The sequence below is a fragment of the Coregonus clupeaformis genome, unplaced genomic scaffold (genome assembly GCF_020615455.1).
Source record: "Coregonus clupeaformis isolate EN_2021a unplaced genomic scaffold, ASM2061545v1 scaf2241, whole genome shotgun sequence".
Lineage (NCBI taxonomy): Eukaryota > Metazoa > Chordata > Actinopteri > Salmoniformes > Salmonidae > Coregonus > Coregonus clupeaformis.
The window spans coordinates 56,333-76,177 of record NW_025535695.1 but is presented as its reverse complement, the minus strand read 5'-3'; the positions used below and the strand labels follow the sequence as shown (position 1 = coordinate 76,177).

At 40.8% G+C, this 19,845-nt stretch overlaps 1 protein-coding gene and 3 long non-coding RNA genes across 6 annotated transcripts; all 4 read right to left on the bottom strand.

The window, feature by feature from the left end:
• Positions 1 to 8,188: 8,188 nt before the first annotated feature.
• On the bottom strand, positions 8,189 to 8,616 carry LOC121562446. The gene is made up of 3 exons (XR_006660041.1): positions 8,550 to 8,616; positions 8,347 to 8,427; positions 8,189 to 8,232 (listed from the first exon to the last, which is right to left on the bottom strand). It is a non-coding gene; the product is annotated as an uncharacterized LOC121562446 (long non-coding RNA).
• Positions 8,617 to 10,363: 1,747 nt separating this feature from the next.
• On the bottom strand, positions 10,364 to 11,076 carry LOC123488379. The gene is made up of 4 exons (XR_006660039.1): positions 11,037 to 11,076; positions 10,840 to 10,920; positions 10,640 to 10,726; positions 10,364 to 10,441 (listed from the first exon to the last, which is right to left on the bottom strand). It is a non-coding gene; the product is annotated as an uncharacterized LOC123488379 (long non-coding RNA).
• On the bottom strand, positions 11,073 to 11,533 carry LOC123488380. Its single transcript, XR_006660040.1, has 3 exons — positions 11,501 to 11,533; positions 11,282 to 11,380; positions 11,073 to 11,114 (listed from the first exon to the last, which is right to left on the bottom strand). It is a non-coding gene; the product is annotated as an uncharacterized LOC123488380 (long non-coding RNA).
• Positions 11,534 to 11,551: 18 nt separating this feature from the next.
• Positions 11,552 to 15,716, bottom strand: LOC123488378. 3 transcript variants are annotated; one of them, XR_006660038.1, is made up of 8 exons: positions 15,371 to 15,716; positions 15,149 to 15,205; positions 13,118 to 13,293; positions 12,658 to 12,701; positions 12,341 to 12,418; positions 12,135 to 12,200; positions 11,957 to 12,022; positions 11,749 to 11,788 (listed from the first exon to the last, which is right to left on the bottom strand). XR_006660038.1 is itself a non-coding variant. In XM_045219298.1 (7 exons), the coding sequence occupies exons 1-7, from the start codon at positions 15,484 to 15,486 to the stop codon at positions 11,675 to 11,677; spliced, it is 660 nt and encodes a 219-aa protein (XP_045075233.1). In that variant the 5' UTR covers positions 15,487 to 15,716; the 3' UTR covers positions 11,552 to 11,674. The 3 variants fall into 3 exon arrangements, 2 of the variants coding, with proteins under 2 accessions (XP_045075233.1, XP_045075234.1); XM_045219298.1 differs by lacking the exon at positions 15,149 to 15,205 and having other exon boundaries at positions 11,552 to 11,788; XM_045219299.1 differs by lacking the exons at positions 13,118 to 13,293; positions 15,149 to 15,205 and having other exon boundaries at positions 11,552 to 11,788.
• Between the last annotated feature and the right edge of the window lie 4,129 nt (positions 15,717 to 19,845).

Below are 19,845 nucleotides of genomic sequence, written 5' to 3'. Positions count from 1 at the left end.
CTGCTACCCTCTCTTTTCTTAGTTACGCCTTCATGTGAGCTAAAGCGCGTAAGTGCAAGCCCACAGACACCCATTGAGATTGTATTGAAGGCTCTGAAATTTGAAAAAAATAGATTTTACATGGGAGTCTATGACAGAAGTTCTGGGCGATTTTCAATCTGACTAAATCGCCCCAAAAGGGGTGGAGCCATTTGAAGCACGACTTTAGCCTGATTCGACATTTAGTGGCAGTGTGGCACTGTGGCAGATCAGACGTGATAGATTACAACACTGATAACTACTGTTGCCGTGATATAATTGATTAGAAAAAAATCCCTTCCTTTTCCCGTTTGGCGGTGCGTCGCCCATATCGCCTATTGAACAGGCCGTCCCTGCTCCAATGCGTCCCACAGTTGTCTCAAGTTGGCTGGATGTCCTTAGGCCATTCTTGATACACCGGGAAACAGTTGAGGGTGAACAACCCAGCAGCGTTGCAGTCCTTGACACACTCAAACCGCGTGTAGCCTGGCACCTACTACTAGGGTGTAACGATTCGTTTTAACAACGATTCGATTTGTATCACGATTCGTGGTTGTCGATACCGATTCAAGGACCGATATTGGTTCATTTAGAACGATCACGATCCGAAACGATTCAGTGACTTGAAATCGATTCAGTAACCTTTTAGCCAAAAATTCAACCAGTGTGACTGAAATAAATACCTGGATACTGGACAGTGCAGGTGAAGTTTCCTAGATTCCTGTTTCTTGTAAGGACCGCAATGGTGGCTTGATAATTTCCGCTCGTCTGCTTCTCCTCTGTCATCCGCCATGCTATGCTTTGTTGTCTTGGCGCGCTTTGCGCTTGCTGCTGGCGCGATGACGTCACGGATAGGCAGAGTGAATCGAGTAATGTTTAAAGCCTTTATCATTAAAAGTGCTAAGAAAAAACATCCATATAAAGTCTGACGTGCTTAAATCAATGGGTTATTTCCCTAGTATCGATACAATCGATTTATTACATTTAAAACGATGTTAGATCGATATATGTTGTTCAAAAGGCCAACTCACTTGAGCACAGATCGATGTAGTTGGATCATAGGAATATAAATCGATACATCGATGTAGTAGATGGATCGTTACACCCCTAGTAAAAACACTCCAGTGCGCAAACAGGGGCACTGGAAAATACAAGGCACACAGGGAATATTCCCGGCGATACAAAATACATGGAGCTCCACCGAGCTTCTCTCTCCTCCACAATAAACAATCACACACAAAGACAAGGGGGCAGAGGGAACACTTATACAGGTAGTAATGAGGGGATATGAACCAGGTGTGTGTAATAAACAAGACAAAACAAATGGAATGATGAGATGAGGAGCGGCAGTGGCTAGAAGGCCAGTGACAACAACAACCTGCCCGAACAAGGAGAGGGGCAGCCTCGGAGGAAGTCGTGACAGATACTGTATATTTTTGAAAGAATACTATATTTCCCTTGACAGAGTAATGCTGAATGTAAAAAATGGCTCAACTTACCCCACTCTCCCCTACACATGATGTAACATTTGTTTACGATTGACAGATAATGTTTAAATGCAAAATACTTTATTTGGTGATGGGGCCCTCAGCTCAGTTTGGGAACCTTAATCCAGGCTGGACAGCAGGAACTCAACCTGTATTTGTAGATTCCGCATCACCTCCCCGAGAGCCTCTCTGGGCTTTCATAGATTGACTCATTGAGGTTGAAGATGGATTGTAGCCATGCCTTCATCTGGTCCTGTTGACAACAGACACATCATCAACTATTATTGAGTGAGTAGTGAGTTAAGAGTGAGAGAAGAGAGAGAGAGGAGGAGAGTGAGAGAGAGAGAGAGAGAGAGAGAGAGAGAGAGAGAGAGAGAGAGAGAGAGAGAGAGAGAGAGAGAGAGAGAGAGAGAGAAATGTACCTTAACGAGGAGGTAGAAGTTCTCAGCAGCCTCTGTCCAGCCTCCTCCAGGAGGGTCAATCCTCATTATGACTTGCAGGAGCAGATAAAGGAAGCTACCAGGCTCCTGGAGAAGGAACAGGGGACATGAGTGAGTGTCTGCAGATCTGATATGATAACAGTGTGTATAGCATACATAAACAACAGGATGTTCCATTCTTAGGGCCACTTACAGATATAGGAAGAGATGTCTTTCCTTCTAGAAGGCTTAGTAGAACGAATTCATAAAAAACATCTGCGAAGTTGATGCGGTCGATCTGAAGTCAAACAAATAGGATAATTACATAATCTTCATTGACAAGCACTTTAGAAAGTCTCATTGAGTAGATGTTAGATGAGAAGACGGTGCCTGCAGCTAACGCTCAAGCTTGCATGTAGACCTACTCCTACGAGCCATCTCCTGCTCTAGTCGCTCCCTGTTTGCTGGCTCATTAATGAAGTTCACCAGTAGGTCGTAGGCCTGCTGAAACTGCCTCACATCCTCAAAACAAAACAATCATAAAATTCCTTAAAACTTAGATCATAAACTCAAAGATTCAGGTCTGTAATTCAAAGGGCCTCCGATTGTTTGGCTAGTATGACGTTGAAACTTTTCAACTAAACCCTATGAATCACTGTTGCCTAAAGGTAACCCACTGTGCAAGAACTGGTTGAATCAATGTTGTATCAATAAAAAATGTCAATGTGATGATGTTGAATCAAAGTGGGAAACTGATTGGATTTGAAAGAAGTCATCAACATAAGGGAATTTCGTCTTTTAACCTAAATCCAATTACGTTAATTTTGGGGGGATTTCACATTGAATTCACAACTCAACCAAATGTAAATCAAAACGAGACGTTGAAATGACATCTGTGCCCAGTGGGAACTATATATCTGGTCTGATGAACGTTGCACAATTATGTAATTGGTTACCTGCTGGTTGAGCTCGGATAGTCCACTCAACACCATCCTCCCAGCATGGGTGAGGTCATTGATGGAGGTACTGTCTGAGGATGTCAGAGCCTGTGAGAACAAGACAGTACATTTACAAATAGTCCAGAAATGTTCATGAAGTGAAATACAAAAGGTGCTAAATTCACATTTTCTCACCTCCATAGCACGTCTGATACCGGCCAGCCTCAGAGAGAAGTTGGTTGTCCCTTGGTTTTCAAAGTAACGCCTGTAAATAGAAATGTTCAATAACAAATGTTCAACCTAAGAAGCTAAAACATCAGTGCCATGAAATTAAGAAATAATTTTATGTTAGCCTATATTATAACTGCAGGATTCAGAAAGACCATACCAATGTAGGATCTTAATTTGATCACTCTTTTGTTGCTGAGAATTTTCCTGCACGGCAGGAAATGCAAACTTGTAGCGTATTTGGAATTTTCAAGTTTGTAATTTCCACTTTGAAATTTTAGACTCGATTTGCCCTAACGAAAAATGTATCCTGTTGCTGCAGGATTATTTTCCTGCTGTAGCAAACTGTCTCAAATTAAGATCCTACATCTGTATAACTACAATATTGGGCAGATTATTTCAAAGCAAAGGTTTTTACTATAGATGAACACATGAAAGCGAACAAACCGCAACTGGGGCACATCTGCAGCATTATTTTGCTCCTCCACAAACTCCTCCTCAAACTCCTAAAACAGACATCACATTAACTTAAACTCTACTAATAAATATACTTCTCCCATGGGCAAAGAAATTCAAAAGGGGTGATGATATTAATTAATAGTAATTTCGATCCGAATGTGCAAATTGTCCAAATAGATACGCAAGGTAGATGGATTATTTTAAATATGGTATTGGACCATAAACAGATATGGCTCATTAACCTTTACGGACCAAATAATGATGATCCACAATTCTTTGACAATATATATAATAATTATCAAGCCTGCAAGCAACTCAAGACAATATTATTATGGTGGGGGATTATAATACTGTTTTAAATAGCTCAATGGACCGAAAAGGAAATCACACCACAAACAATCACCCACATGCTCTTAAGGAAATTGTGAATGTCATGGATACATTAGAACTAGTAGATATATGGAGGCTTAAATATGCTGATCTAGTGAGATATACATGGCGGAGACTGAATCAAGCTAGTCGTCTTGACTTCTTTCTTATCTCATTCTCGTTGGCACCAAAAGTAAAAAAAAGTGTTGATAGGGGACAGAATGCGGTCGGACCATCATATAATAGGCATATACATTACTCTGACTGAATTTCCACGTGGGCGAGGATATTGGAAATTTAATCAAAGCCTATTAGATGATAATTTATTTATAATTAGAACAAAGGAATCTATAACTGACTTTTTCCAACATAACATAGGTACAGCGAATCCCCTTATTGTATGGGACACCTTTAAATGTGCCTTTAGAGGCCATGCAATTCAGTACTCATCTCGAAAACAAAAGCAATTTAGGTCAAAAGAGTTTATACTAAGAAAGGAAATAGAAAGTCTAACAGAACAGATAGATGGCAATAAAAACTGTAACATAGAGGCTCAGAATAAATTAGAGGAAAAACAAAAAGAAATGGAAAAACTTATTCAAGAAAGATCAAGTGTAATATATTATAAAAATAAAGCAAACTGGATGGAATATGGGGAAAAATGCACAAAATTCTTTTTAATCTTCAACATAGGAATGCTACCAAAAAGAACTTAATGAAACTGGTTACAATTGACGGAGTCACCCATAATTCACCTAATGATATTTTGAAGGAAGAAACAAAGTATTTTAAGCATATGTTTTCTTTTCAGTCGCCTCCATCTCCTCTAACTGAAGCTAATTGTAGAGATTTTTTTCCTATTGATAATGTCAAATTAACAGCCACACAGAAAGACTCATGTGAAGGTGAAATTACAGAGGAGGAACTTCTGGATGCAATTAAAGACTTTAAGTCCGGGGAAAACTCCAGGGTTGGATGGCATACCAATCGAGGTATACCAAACCTTTTTGATATACTAAGAGGACCGTTATTAGCATGTTTTAACCACTCCTATGTAAATGGTAGATTATCTGACACTCAAGAAGAAGGTCTGATCTCATTATTACTGAAACAGGATACAAGTGGAAAATATAAAGATCCAGTCCATTTACAAAATTGGAGGCCCCTTACACTTCAGTGTTGTGATGCAAAAATCCTAGCAAAATGTATAGCGCATAGAATTAAAAAGGTATTGTCGGATATTATTCATTCTAATCAGACAGGTTTTTTACATGGAAGATACATTGGAGATAATATAAGGCAAGTATTGGAAACAATAGAACACTATGGAAAATATGGAAACCAGGCCTGCTATTCATAGCAGACTTCGAAAAAGGCATTTGATAAAGTTCGACTGGAATTTATATATAAATGCCTGGAGCATTTCAATTTTGGAGAATCTCTTATAAAATGGGTCAAAATCATGTATAGTAACCCTAGGTGTAAAATAGTAAATAATGGCTATTTCTCAGAAAGTTTCAAACTGTCAAGAGGAGTGAAACAAGGTTGTCCACTATCGGCATATCTATTTATTGTGGCCATCGAGATGTTAGCTATTAAAATCAGATCCAATAATAATATCAGAGGATTAGAAATACAGGGCTTAAAAACAAAGGTGTCATTGTACGCAGATGATTCATGTTTTCTTTTAGATCCACAACTAGAATCCCTCCATAGCCTCATAGAGGATCTAGATACATTTTCTAACCTCTCTGGATTAAAACCAAATTATGACAAATGTACTATATTACGTATTGGATCACTAAAAAATACAATTTTTACATTACCATGTAGTTTACCAATAAAATGGTCTGATGGTGATGTGGATATACTCGGAATACATATCCCAAAGGAAATAAATGATCTCACTTCAATAAATTTTAATAGAAAGTTAGCAAAAATAGATAAGATCTTACTACCATGGAAAGGAAAATACCTGTCAATTTGTGGGAAAATCACCCTGATTAACTCTTTAGTATTATCCCAGTTTACCTATTTGCTTATGGTCTTGCCTACGCCTAGCAAACAGTTTTTTAAATTATATGAGAAAAAAATATTCAATTTTATTTGGAACGGCAAGCCAGACAAAATTAAAAGAGCATATTTATATAATGAATATGAATTCGGAGGACAGAAATTATTAAATATTAAAGCATTAGACCTATCACTAAAATCTTCAGTCATCCAAAAGTTATACTTAAATCCGAACTGGTTCTCAAGCAAATTAGTAAGATTGTCTCACCCACTGTTCAAGAAAGGCCTTTTTCCCTTTATTCAGATTACAACCTCTCACTTTCAGTTATTTGAAAAGGAAATAATCTCCCAAATGTCACTATTTCTAAAACAAGCCATAGAAAGTTGGTTGCAATTTCAATTTAATCCTCCAGAAACGACAGAACAAATAATGCAACAAATATTGTGGTTAAATTCAAATATACTAATTGACAAAAAACCTTTATTTTTTGACAGAATGTTTAAAAAAGGTATAATCTTCGTAAATGATATCATCGGTAGGACTGGTGGAGTTATGTCGCACATGCAGCTAACAAAAACATATGGAAATGTCTGCTCTACCCAAAATTACAACCAAATAATTGCAGCCTTACCCAAAAGTGGAAGAGGAAAGTTGAAGGGGGAGAAAGTAAGGAACTTGTCTGTCGGCCTTGCATTAAAGAACATAATTGGTTAAGGAAAACTGTGATAAATAAAAAAGTATATCAGTTTCACTTAAGGACCAAAGGATTGACAGCAGTCCCATATAGATTGCAAAATAGTTGGGAAGAGATCTTTGACGTACCGATCCCATGGCATAGTGTTTATGAACTGACACGCAAAAACGACACCGGATTCAAAAATTAGAATCTTTCAATTTAAATTATTATATAAAATTCTTGCTACCAATAGAATGTTATTTATATGGGGTTACAATCTTCCCAGCTCTGCAGATTTTGCTGTGAAGAGATAGAATCATTAGATCATTTGTTTTGGTTCTGTCCATTTGTAGCTTGTTTTTGGACACAGGTCCAGGAATGGCTAAAGGATTGCAATATTTACCTGGAACTAACCTTGCAGATAGCATTACTGGGTGATCTGAAAAGTCATAGTCAATCAATCAATAATATAATAATACTTTTAGCAAAAATGTTTATTTTTAATTCACAATCTGTAGAAGCAATGAGAATAGAAAGGTTCAGAACTTTTGTAAAACATCACAGTATGGTTGAAATATATATGGCAAATAGAAATCCTATATGGATGGTGTTAAGAGATAGATGGGAGGTATTGAATAGAGTTGAAGGATGGGACTAATAACAAATAACAACAAATAATAACAAAGATAGCTAATAATGTAAGCATACTGTGTCCATAATAAGTATATAGGTTGTATGTTGGGAGCTTTTGGGAAAGAGCACAGTTAGAAAGATATGGCATTTAGAAGCAAACCGGATGGACATCATGAAAATGATCGGAGAGGTTGAGAGTAGAAGAAGTTCAGGAGCAAAAAAATAAATAAATATATGTATATATATGTATATATAGATATAGATATAGAATTATTGTAAAATTAACTCTGTCCATAAGGTGTAGATAGTAAGTATAGACCGGAAGTAGAGGCCTGGGCGTTGTTGTTCACTAATTTACTCCAAGTAGGGAAAGGATGGTGGGGTTGAAAAGTAATAAAGGGGAATATATATATAAAACATTAAAAAAAACATGGGGGATTGGAAGTGATGCAGACAATTACATTGATAGAAGATACAATCTATCTGCAATATTAAGCTGATCCATCCCCCCAAAAAAAATAAAAAATAAAAGAAATAAAAATAAAAAAAAATTTTAACTCTACTAAACTGCATTTCACCTGCAACATCAACTGAAGCAGACAAAACATTCAGTGACATCAAAACAATACTTTCATCTTGACCTAACAACTTGACCCTTGACAGACAACACAAACCTATCGATACCAAAACAATGACACACACCTGTACACACAAGTACAAATGAAATAAGAATTATTGACTGTAGAAAGAGTTTTACCTGAGGAGTGCTGTCAGGGGTCTGGTCCTGGTCCTGGGTGGAGTGGTAAGGTGGAGGGGGACTGGGAGGGGAATCGGAAGGGAAAGGGGAGGCGGAGAATTCTGGGGAACTGGTGAGAGGAGCCAGAGGACGGCTCATGAGGGGTGGTGATGATGTCAGAGGTGGAGAACTGATATGCCATCATCTCATCCCCCTCTCCTGGTACCCCTCCACTGTGGTGGAGATATCCACCTGCTGTTTAACAAACAACATGTGACACTGTCAGCCCAACACTGAAAACCACCATATTGAAAACCCCTCAACCAAACACTGAAATAAATCATAACACAGAGAAACAACGGGGTGTACCTGGGCATCCTCATAATAGGTGAACTCAGACCTCCTCTTGACAAGGCCGGACATGAGTCCATGGATCCTTCTACCAAGGAACTAAAAATGAGGCAAGAGATTAGAACGTGTAATTTCATTTTCTGTCAACATGTATTTATTCAAATAGGTAAATGGACATTTGCCACTTTACATTTTTTCTGTGAAAAATTGCCTGACTGTACCTTAATACCAATCAGCTTCTTGTTGGTGAGGACCACCTGGACGAGACCCTTTAAAAGAGACAGAGAAACATTACATTTCATCCAGGAAATACAGTGGGGAAAAAAGTATTTAGTCAGCCACCAATTGTGCAAGTTCTCCCACTTAAAAAGATGAGAGAGGCCTGTAATTTTCATCATAGGTACACGTCAACTATGACAGACAAAATTAGAAAAGAAAATCCAGAAAATCACATTGTAGGATTTTTAATGAATTTAATTGCAAATTATGGTGGAAAATAAGTATTTGGTCAATAACAAAAGTTTCTCAATACTTTGTTATATACCCTTTGTTGGCAATGACACAGGTCAAACGTTTTCTGTAAGTCTTCACAAGGTTTTCACACACTGTTGCTGGTATTTTGGCCCATTCCTCCATGTAGATCTCCTCTAGAGCAGTGATGTTTTGGGGCTGTCGCTGGGCAACACGGACTTTCAACTCCCTCCAAAGATTTTCTATGAGGTTGAGATCTGGAGACTGGCTAGGCCACTCAGGACCTTGAAATGCTTCTTACGAAGCCACTTCTTCGTTGCCCGGAAGGTGTGTTTGGGATCATTGTCATGCTGAAAGACCCAGCCACATTTCATCTTCAATTCCCTTGCTGATGGAAGGAGGTTTTCACTCAAAATCTCACGATACATGGCCCCATTCATTCTTTCCCTTTACACGGATCAGTCGTCCTGGTCCCTTTGCAGAAAAAACAGCCCCAAAGCATGATGTTTCCACCCCCATGCTTCACAGTAGGTATGGTGTTCTTTGGATGCAACTCAGCATTCTTTGTCCTCCAAACACGACGAGTTGAGTTTTTACCAAAAAGTTATGTTTTGGTTTCATCTGACCATATGACATTCTCCCAATCCTCTTCTGGATCATCCAAATGCACTCTAGCAAACTTCAGACGGGGCTGGACATGTACTGGCTTAAGCAGGGGGACACGTCTGGCACTGCAGGATTTGGGTCCCTGGCGGCGTAGTGTGTTTCTGATGGTAGGCTTTGTTACTTTGGTCCCAGCTCTCTGCAGGTCATTCACTAGGTCCCCCCGTGTGGTTCTGGAATTGTTGCTCACCGTTCTTGTGATCATTTTGACCCCACGGGGTGAGATCTTGCGTGGAGCCCCAGATCGAGGGAGATTATCAGTGGTCTTGTATGTCTTCCATTTCCTAATAATTGCTCCCACAGTTGTTTTCTTCAAACCAAGCTATTGCAGATTCAGTCTTCCCAGCCTGGTGCAGGTCTACAATTTTGTTTCTGGTGTCCTTTGACAGCTCTTTGGTCTTGGCCATAGTGGAGTTTGGAGTGTGACTGTTTGAGGTTGTGGACAGGTGTCTTTTATACTGATAACAAGTTCAAACAGGTGCCATTAATACAGGTAACGAGTGAAGGACAGAGGAGCCTCTTAAAGAAGAAGTTATAGGTCTGTGAGAGCCAGAAATCTTGCTTGTTTGTAGGTGACCAAATACTTATTTTCCACCATAATTTGCAAATAAATTCATTAAAAAATCCTACAATGTGATTTTCTGGATTTTTTCCCTCAATTTGTCTGTCATAGTTGACGTGTACCTATGATGAAAATTACAGGCCTCTCTCATCTTTTTAAGTGGGAGAACTTTCACAATTGATGGCTGACTAAATACTTTTTTCCCCCACTGTATAAGTAGACCTATAGCATGTGCGTCATTTGACACAAATCAGGTGCATTTGAGACGAAAGACCAGTTGAGAATCTCTCACCCATGGGTCCACTAAAGACCAGAGAGTATCAGAATGGATAGACTCACAAAGATAGGAACACACAAGGGTCCAGACCAAGGGATTAAAGCCAGACAGGACCGGTGCCCAACCTCCTCATCCACATACTAAGGAACAAGACAGGATTAAATTAAGAGTCAGTTTGAATGATAGACAGGTAGCCTATAGGACTGACAGACTGGAATAGGGAGGATCAATGAGGAGGCCACTGCATGATAGATTCTAAGACAATTGGCAGTTGAAATACACATGTCTGTGTTCAAAGGTTAAGGAAACATCTGAGGTACCTGCCTATGAATGGTTACCTGTTCATTTTGAGAGGACAGTTCCTCCCATACCATCCTCCTAGCAGGAGTGAAACTGATGATAATGGGCTGCTCCATTGTGAAAATCTGAGAAAATGAGGGAACAGCTTTAAAGATATCAAAGTATTCTACTAGTGGATACTGAAGGTAATTATCCCTATTAGATCAGATGAGTAATGGTTAACAATCTGAATGGTTACCTGTGTGTTTAACATTGCCATCTCTCTCACCAGCATCCTCCCAGCGTGGGTAAGATAATAAATTGGCTGCAGTTTGACAGGCTATAAAAAAGGGAATATGTTTACAGAAATGTATTTCCAGAAGTTTCTTTTAGAAAAAGTTATGTTTATGTTTAAGCCCCCTAAAGACCAGAGAGTATCAGAATGGATGGACTTACAGCGTTTGAAACCCACAGAGGTCCAGACCAAGGGATTAAAGCCAGACAGGGCTGCTGCCGAACCTCCTCATCCACGTACTAAGGAACAAGACAGGATCAATTTAAGAGTCAGTTTGAATGATAGACTGGTACTGTATAGGAGTAAAATATTGGCATAGGGAAGATTGCAAGAGGAGAACACTGCAATGATAATAGTTGAAATACACAGGTCTGAGATATAAATGTTAAGAACATGTCTGAAGTACCTGCAGATGAATGGCTACCTCTTCAAGCTGAGAGGACAGTTCATCCAATACCATCATGCCAGCACGAGAGATGGAAATGTGCTGCTCAATCTCGCAAATCTGTAAGAAAATGAGGGAACAGTTTTAAGGGCATCAAAGTATCCCACTACCATAGTAGATACTGAAGGTAATCCTGCCAATTAGATAAAATGAGCTTTGTCCAATAATCTGCATGGTTACCTGTGTGTTTAACACTGCCAGCTCTCTCACCAGCATCCGTCCAGCATGGGTAAGGTAATAAGTTGGCTGCAGTGTTACAGACTATTACAAAAATAGGGAATATGTTTACAGAAATGTATTTTCATATTGTTCTACAGAAAGCATCATGTTTATGTTTAAGTTACATAAACCAGTCTAAAGACCAAAGAGTATCAGAATGGATGGACTTACAGAGCTGGGAACCCACAGAGGACCAGACCAAGGGATTAAAGCCAGACAGGTCCGCTGCCCAACCTCCTCATCCACATACTAAGGAACAAGACAGGATCAAATTAAAAGTAAGTTTGAATGATAGACAGGTAACCTATAGGTCTGACAGACTGCTATAGGGAGGATCACAAGAGGAGGCTACTGCATGATAGATTCTGAGACACTACACAGGTCTGTGTTGAAAGGTTAAGGAAACATCTGAGGTACCTGCATATGAATGGCTACCTGTTCATTTTGAGAGGACAGTTCATTCCATACCATCCTCCTAGCTATCTGTGAGAAAATGAGGGAACGAACATCAAAGTATTTCACTACCGTAGTGGATACTGAAGGTAATCCTGCCTATTAGATCAGATGAGCTTTGTCCAATAATCTGCATGGTTACCTGCGTGTTTAACACTGCCAGCTCTCTCACCAGCATCCTCCCAGCATGGGTAAGGTAATATGTTGGCTGCAGTTATAAAAAATAGGGAATATGTTTACAGAAATGTATTTCCATATTGTTCTTCAGAAAACGTCATGTTTATAAGTACATAAACCAGTTTTAAGACCAGAGAGAAGACCAAAGAGTATCAGAATGGATGGACTTACAGAGCTGGGAACCCACAGAGGTCCAGACCAAGGGATTAAAGCCAGACAGGGCCGGTGCCCAACCTCCTCAACCACATACTAAGGAAGAAAATCAGGATCAATTTATGAGTCAGTAAAATGACAGTTTGAATGACAGATTGTTATTGAACCAATCCTGCTAATGAAGCAGTATTGTTATAGCCTGGGTGCCAGTCTGTTTCAGCTCTCTGTCCACTCCTTATGGGATTGTGATGCCAATATCATATTGCCACGATGGAATTGGCAAGAGAGCAGAAAGACTGGCACCCAAGCTATTGATAGGCCTGCAGCATTCTTACCTGAACAAGGACTGGGTCCTCCTGGTCCAGGGTGGGCTCATTATCTTTATGAAAAACAATAAAGGATTGTTTTCTCTAAGTTTAAGAAATACTAGCTACAAGACACCAGACATCTGTCCATGTAGTTAGGCTGATCATATATTTACTTGTGTTTTATATTGTATTACATCAAATGTATTTATGTGTCTGCATAATGTACCAACATGTTCAATTAAACCTAAAGCAAAGGTTTGGTTTCAAAGGAGCAAGTTTGTTTGTTGTTGTTAATCTAGGGCTACACTGTAAAAATGTCATCACCATGATTGCTACCTAAATGACACCCTATTCCCTATTTAGTGCACTACTTTTGACCAGCGCCTTTTAACCATAGAACTATGGGTCCTGGTCAAAATAAGAAATAGGGTATTGGGTGGCATTTGGGACTATTACTATTTAGACATTGTCAAATATGTAAACTTACCCTCCTCAACCGTGACAACACGGTCCACGCTCTCCACGGTGGCCAGTGCATCCTCACCGATACCGTAATATTTGCTATAAAAGTAGACTGCCGAACCGGACGCAAACAACAGGCCAGCTGCACTCAGAAGCGGCCTCTCGCGGAGGAATCTCAGCGGGGTCGCTGTCAACAAACGACTGAACATAGACCTACTCATTATCGCTCTACATACTGCAGTGATTTTGACTGAGTTCAAAACCATCTGACAATTCTTTCTTAGAATTACAGGGTTTTATAGGGACCATTAATACGTCAAATTCTTCCATAAGTCATGGTTGGCTATGTCACAATGGGACAAACATGTTTATCAAACTGATTAACACTCAACAGTGACATCAATTAAATTGAATTTTGAGCATGATTTGGGAGTTTATACAATTGTAAACTATGAAACTATTGTTTAGAGAACAGTAGGAGTATAACCATTTAGAAAATACTGTATCAATGGCTCTGAGTAGGAGTAGAAGGGACAGCGTCACTGTCACGCCCTGGCTTTGGGGACACTGTTTGTTGAGCCAGGGTGTGTAGATCTATGGGTTTTGTTTCTATGGGTGTTTATTTCTATGTTGGCTAGAGTACTCCCAATCAGAGGCAACAGTGTCGCTGTCTTTGTCTCTGATTGGGAGCCATATTTAAACTGTCTGTTTTTCTTCGGTTTGTGGGATTTTGTTCTATTTGTTTGTGTAACCGAGACATCACGTTATCGCCTGTTGTTTTGATCGTGGATCATTCCAATTGAATAAATATGTTCACTTTCAACCTGCGCATTGGTCCTCCTCTAACATGAGTCCATCGCTCGCCATGGTTCTGAAAAAGAACGTTGCTGCGTTCATCAGCTCTGTGATGTTCTAGGCGGAGACACTCACTGAACCACTCACTTTCACGTTCAAGGTGTCAAAGCGTTCAACCAACATGCATTGGACTAAAACATCATTCAAATAGTTACTAAAAAGCCTACAGATATGTTTTACATTATTATTTTAAATCTCCTGCATAAATCAGCTGAGATAGCCTACTCTTCTCATCTCTTCGCCCTCCTGCCCTGGTGGTTATATCTGAGCGTTTTGATAACTGATTGATAATTTGGATTATTCATATCCAAAGTGAAATGCTGATTGTATCATATTTATAATGTAGGCCTAGTAGCCCACGTTTCATGACATAACCCTAATCCTAAAATAGACTAAAATTGAAACCCTGGGCGAGCACACAAGCTCTGGCTGTACAGCCGGCAACAATAATACATCCAAAGAGGGTGGCTGTTGAGGAAAACCAGTACACCAACACACATCTTCATTAGGAGATAAAAGTAATCAGAGGCTAAAAGAAAATGGCAGACAATAGAAATCGAATGCGTATGTTACGGCTGGTTAGTGTTTTAATTACGAAGGACTCCCACAAATCTATTGTCTCTCTAAAAAACTGTAGGCTGCATATTGGTGGTCAAAGTGGTCGAAACGGTGTAGTGATCCTCGCTAATACAGTGAGCCACATTACAATTCTGACCAAGTGGGTTAAATCTGTTGGAGCGATGCGTAGGGTGTGTGCCTTTCACGCATGTAACCTGGGTTCGCTTCCCCGCCCCTTGTTTGCTACACTATTTTAGGAAAGGGACATCTTCATGACCAACAATCTTACTCTAAAAACGTTTGTGAAAAAAGTTTGGTCAGTCTGTGAAAGTTAGAAAAGGTTGGTTAGTCTGTGAAAGTTAGAAACTTCCAGCAGGAATTGACAGTCATCAGTCAAGGTGGTTGGATTATATAGCTACAGTGGTGCTATGGTTCCAAAAGTGCTGGTGATAAAATTAACATTACTGGCATACACATTTCAAAACAAAAGCCTATGATCAGGTATGGAGTTTTGGAAATGTTGTTAAACCCAACAGTCTATACTCTATAGCACAAAGTGTGATGTCCCCAATGATAAAATTGCATGTTACTCTAATTGTGAGATGTGTTACAGTTTACAATAGGCTACTTGGGTCTACTATACCTTCATCCTTTATTAAAGCATTCGGTTGCTAGCATTATCTCCACAAGCAAGGGTATCCTGGGGAAAGACACATCTTCTCCTCCCAGTAGACTAACTGAATCAAAGCCTCTAACATTACTGCTAGATAGCCATGTAAACACGAACCTCAGTGGCAGAGCTAAAGCTCATCTGAGATCTTGCATAGGCTGCTGTTTACCATAATCAGGATATTTTTTTACAAACCTTGGCGATACTTTCTTTGTTCTCGATTCGGAAGAAACTTGTCTCTTATGAACATCTGTGTGCAGTTGCAGGTGGAACTCCAAAAAACAGAGCGTAGAATCCCGTATTATCGTCATATTCAACAGCGTTTAAGAAATATATTACCTTCAACAGTGTTATCTTGTGATCAAGCCTTCAATGTTTTGTGATTATTGGTGTCGTAAAAATGTTAGCTAACGGTTTAGCAATTAGCAAGTTTGACATTTCATTTGAAAATATTACTGTTATCTGCTTTTGATAAGCGGTTTAGCAAAAAAATACGTCCCGTATTATCTGTATACGGCCCCCAGTTATTGGGCACCTTACTATTTTGTTCAAGTACAAGATATATCCGTTTAATTTTGTTGAAAAAAGAGACACCAACCACGTACCCGAAGTGTTTACTAGATAGCTGACTAGTTGGCTAGTCTTCAGGTAAAAAATAATGACTTGCCTGTCAACTTTTCATTGCGTAGCCCGGTGCGCCCTCTTGTGGACTCTTAAAAAATGGTTCTTCACCAACATATTCAGTGTTGTAACCAAATGAAATATGAGTATTAATAATTTACATCAAATACACTTTAATTTCAGTTATGTGCATTAACATAAAACAATGAAAACACTGTTGGAGTTTGTGTTGCAGAGGTGCACTTGTAAAGTAAAGGAAGAAATACACAAGATGGGTTCAATAAATATATATATTATATTTTAGACATTTATTTTTTTGAACAAATAAATAATTTCATATGAACACAAACAAAACAAACAATTAAATCTCGACCTCCATCCCTATATTGTCACAAAAATCACAATAAAAATCCAGCTCCACCGCTACCTCTTGATCCCACTGCACACACCTGCAGTGGAACCAGTGCTGGCAAAAGTCACAGCACACCCATGGCACCTCGGATCTACACTCCTGAGGGGAGCTTGCAGGCGGATCACGCTCCCCGCAGCGAGCACAGCAGGTGGTGTCTTCTTTTATAAAAAAATTAAATAATAATACAAATTGATTAATATGGTTTTGCAAAATGTAGAAGTTCTTCAACAACAATAGTAATTGATACAACTGAGAGAGCGAGAAAAACAGATTATGAAGTACCTGAGAGTGGTGCCATGGGTGGTGTGACAGATGTGACCGGTGTAGCTTTTCTCTTCCTTTTCTGTGCTGCAGTTTGAGAAAAAGTAGTGTTAGACAGAGCATGTTGCATGAAAACCCTTTTCTACTTTTTTACATCAATACCTCTGGAGGAAGCTGCAGAGGTTTTGGAGGAGGCGGAGATGACTTGAGGGCTGGTGCTATTTACTGTAGATATATAAAGATATATATATATATTTTTTACATTGCTGTTTTATAAAACAGATAACAAACAGTCATTTTTTTCGTAATTTAACATGTGTTTACCTGTGGAGGTGGTGGTATTCCAAATTGCAGGGGGCAGGGACACCAGACGAGGCTGCTATGGTGGTGTGACCAGGGGAGACGGAGGAGGAAGTTGGTCCAGAGGAGGCCGTGTTGGTGGTGACAGACATGGGGGGTGGTGTGCATTGGGGTGGTGGTGGACAAAACCGCCGACGATGGCTTGGAGGAGCTGGTGTTTGTAATGGTGGGGTTGAGGGGCCGACGATGGTGTGGCCGGGAGAGTAGGCATGTGGCCTTCTTCTGCAGCTGGGGACTCCGGCGGCTCCTACAGGTGTTGCACACTGGGAGGCACTGGCAGTGGTGATGCAGCTGTCAGGAGTGGTTCCAGCAGGGGGTCCAGCAGAGGCGATGGCGTCAATGGTCTCATCCATGGCAGCCCTCTCCTGTGCCCTCTGTGTTCTGAGGGCTGCCCGACGCTCTTTCTCCTCTGCCCCGGCCCTCTCCTTCTCACCCCTCTCCTGCCACTGGCGCGTGTATTCCTCCCCGGTGAGGCATGTGGCGACCACAGGGAGTCTTCTGTATCGGTCCAGCCGATACTTCAGGACAGTAAGGATGTGCCCCAGGTCCTTCGCTATCAGCCCCCTCTATTAGGGGGTGCTCTTCTAGAGCTAGGGATAGGACTGGAGCAGCGGCTGGGACTGGGGCAGGGGCTGAGGGTCCTCCTGTGGTCGCTGGGGAGGAGGTGCTGATGGATGGCACATTGCTGCTGGTTCCAGTAGAGGCGGTGTTGGGACCCGGTAGGGTTCGAGACGGCATTAAACGGGACCCTTCAATGGCTGAAGGGTCAAAAGGGAAGAGGCCACACTTCTTAAACCCTTCCACCACATAGCGCATGTCCTTGCATCGCTGGTACGGGTAGCGGAATACTCTGGCAAATTCTGATTTGTTTACCATGTAGGAGTGGTCAAAATGGCTAAGGTCTCCAGCTACCTTGGAGAACTCAGCCTTTAAAGGGCCAAAGTATGCCACGTCCAGCGGCTGCAGGACATGGGTGCAGTGTGGTGGAAGACAAAGAAGTATAACCCCTTCCCTTAGTGCCACCGCGAGCACTTCCGGGTCCATGTGGCTCTTGTGCCCATCAAAGAGGAGAAGGAGAGGGCGCTCTTTCACTGCATACTTAATGAAGTGCTGAAACCACTTCCTGAACAGGTCCCCGTCAATGTAGCCACTGCTTGACCGTCCATACAAGGCTTGGGGGGCCTCCCAGTGTGTAGTGGCCACCGGGGAAACACTTGGGGTAGATGATAAACGGGGGATGTCCTCCCCAGTTGCGTTGAAGCAGGCCAGCACTGTGATGTGCTCCTTGGTCCCCGGAGCCTGCTGGTACACGTGTTTTGCGCCCGGGGAGCCAGCACTTTGTGCCTGCTCTGGTCGCTACGAAACCCAGACTCATCGCAGTTATAGATTTGTCTGGGTTTCTCCCTCAACCCACTCTCCTCCAAGTGCTTCTCATAAGAAGTGAAGAAGGTGTCCATCGTCGGACGTGTGGCACACTCAGCTCTCCCCCTGTCCAGGGTGTCCGGCCTCCTCATGCTTAGGTTATTGTGCCTCCTCCTGAACATTTCCCACCACCTCTTCCCCAGTGGTGGGATTGTTTCCCCTGGGTGCCAAAACCTACAATAGAATAGAATATATAATTGTCCATCCAGGATGAAAATGTTTGTTTTGGCATCACCATACACATCCACATTTACATCACACACATTGATAACAGTCAGTCCAGCATTCTACATACATAAACACATTGAACACCAAATACCTGCGTATTTTGTCGGCGTATTTCATCAGCCTCTGGCTGGTGAAGGGGAACCCATGGCTGGCGCAGTAGATACAGTACTGCACCAGAGACTTTTCATCCTCTGGTGCAAGCAATGTGGGTGGTCCACTGCGACAACCATGGGTCACCCGGCCGCTCAGCCTGTCCGCCAGGGTCTGCCGAGGTACACCATGCACCTTGGTAGATAAGAAAAGAAAACTGTTACTAGCAGATAAAATTCACATACACATGGTAATCTCCTAAAAACAAAAGATGCCTAACCTTGGCAGCCTAGCGGATAGCCATCCCTGCCCCGCAGTCCTCCATGGCATGGAACATGTCCACCTCACTCCACTGCTTCCTCTTGACTTTCTCCATGCTGCAGTGGTAAATACATGTAGCTAAATAACTTGGCATACTATACACATTTTAGAAAGATAACTCAATCTGAATATGTATAAACATTTACATTTCAAAGCTAAGGCATTGAAAGGTGATGAAAGTTTTCACAATAACTGAAAGTGTACCCACGTTTTTTTGTTTGATGTTATCTGTAATGAAAATTAGTGTCCCAATTAGTGTAATATTGATGCATACATTGTACCATTTAACTAAATACTGCCTCTATGTAGCTGTTGTAAGATGAAATATAGCCAACAGTGATAGGTGTCGAAAAGTTCATGGTTCAAAGTTCCAAATACATTTTTGCAGATTGTGCAAAACGCCTCCGTCAGAGGACTCCAATTTTGATACGGTAAAGCTTGACAACATGCAGCTGTTTTCGTGATATGTATTATCTAACACTTACAATTTCTTTCCTTTTTGCTTACTTAGCAGTTCTATCAACATTTAGCAACTAAGATAGCAATTAGAAAATCCGTTAGCTATATTTCAGAGGTAAAAAGTTGGATATTAAATTAGGTGTGGTCTGTCGCGCAGTCGAATTTTACAATATGCAGCGTGTTCCACAAAATGTGTACATATAACTTTTTTGAAAACTCTCAAAACCTAACTTAACTTACATAAATTGCACTGAAAATCGGTGGTCAGCTAGCTAAAAGGGTGTCGTTAGTCACAAAACTTACCGTTATTTTTCAGTCCATTTAAATGTTGAGCTCGAGGTGATTCAGTCCTCCAACCGCTAGAAAGTGTCCGAGGTCAGGGGGTGTCTGATGTTTGGGGAAAATTAGCGAGAATATTCAGAAAAATATTAAATCCACTTTTTGTATTGAGCGATAAATACCTATTGCATATGTGTAGATCTTTCTTTTGGTCGCA

What these genes read in the sequence shown, in the direction of transcription:
- LOC123488378 (XM_045219298.1), bottom strand. Translation starts at nt 15,486, where the DNA reads ATGACGATAATACGGGATTCTACGCTCTGTTTTTTGGAGTTCCACCTG. An exon ending in AGGACCCAGTCCTTGTTCAG is followed by an intron (nt 12,419 to 12,657) that starts GTAAGAATGCTG and finishes TTTCTTCCTTAG; the next exon opens with TATGTGGTTGAGGAGGTTGG. An exon ending in TGGCAGTGTTAAACACGCAG is followed by an intron (nt 12,023 to 12,134) that starts GTAACCATGCAG and finishes ATTTTCTCACAG; the next exon opens with ATAGCTAGGAGGATGGTATG.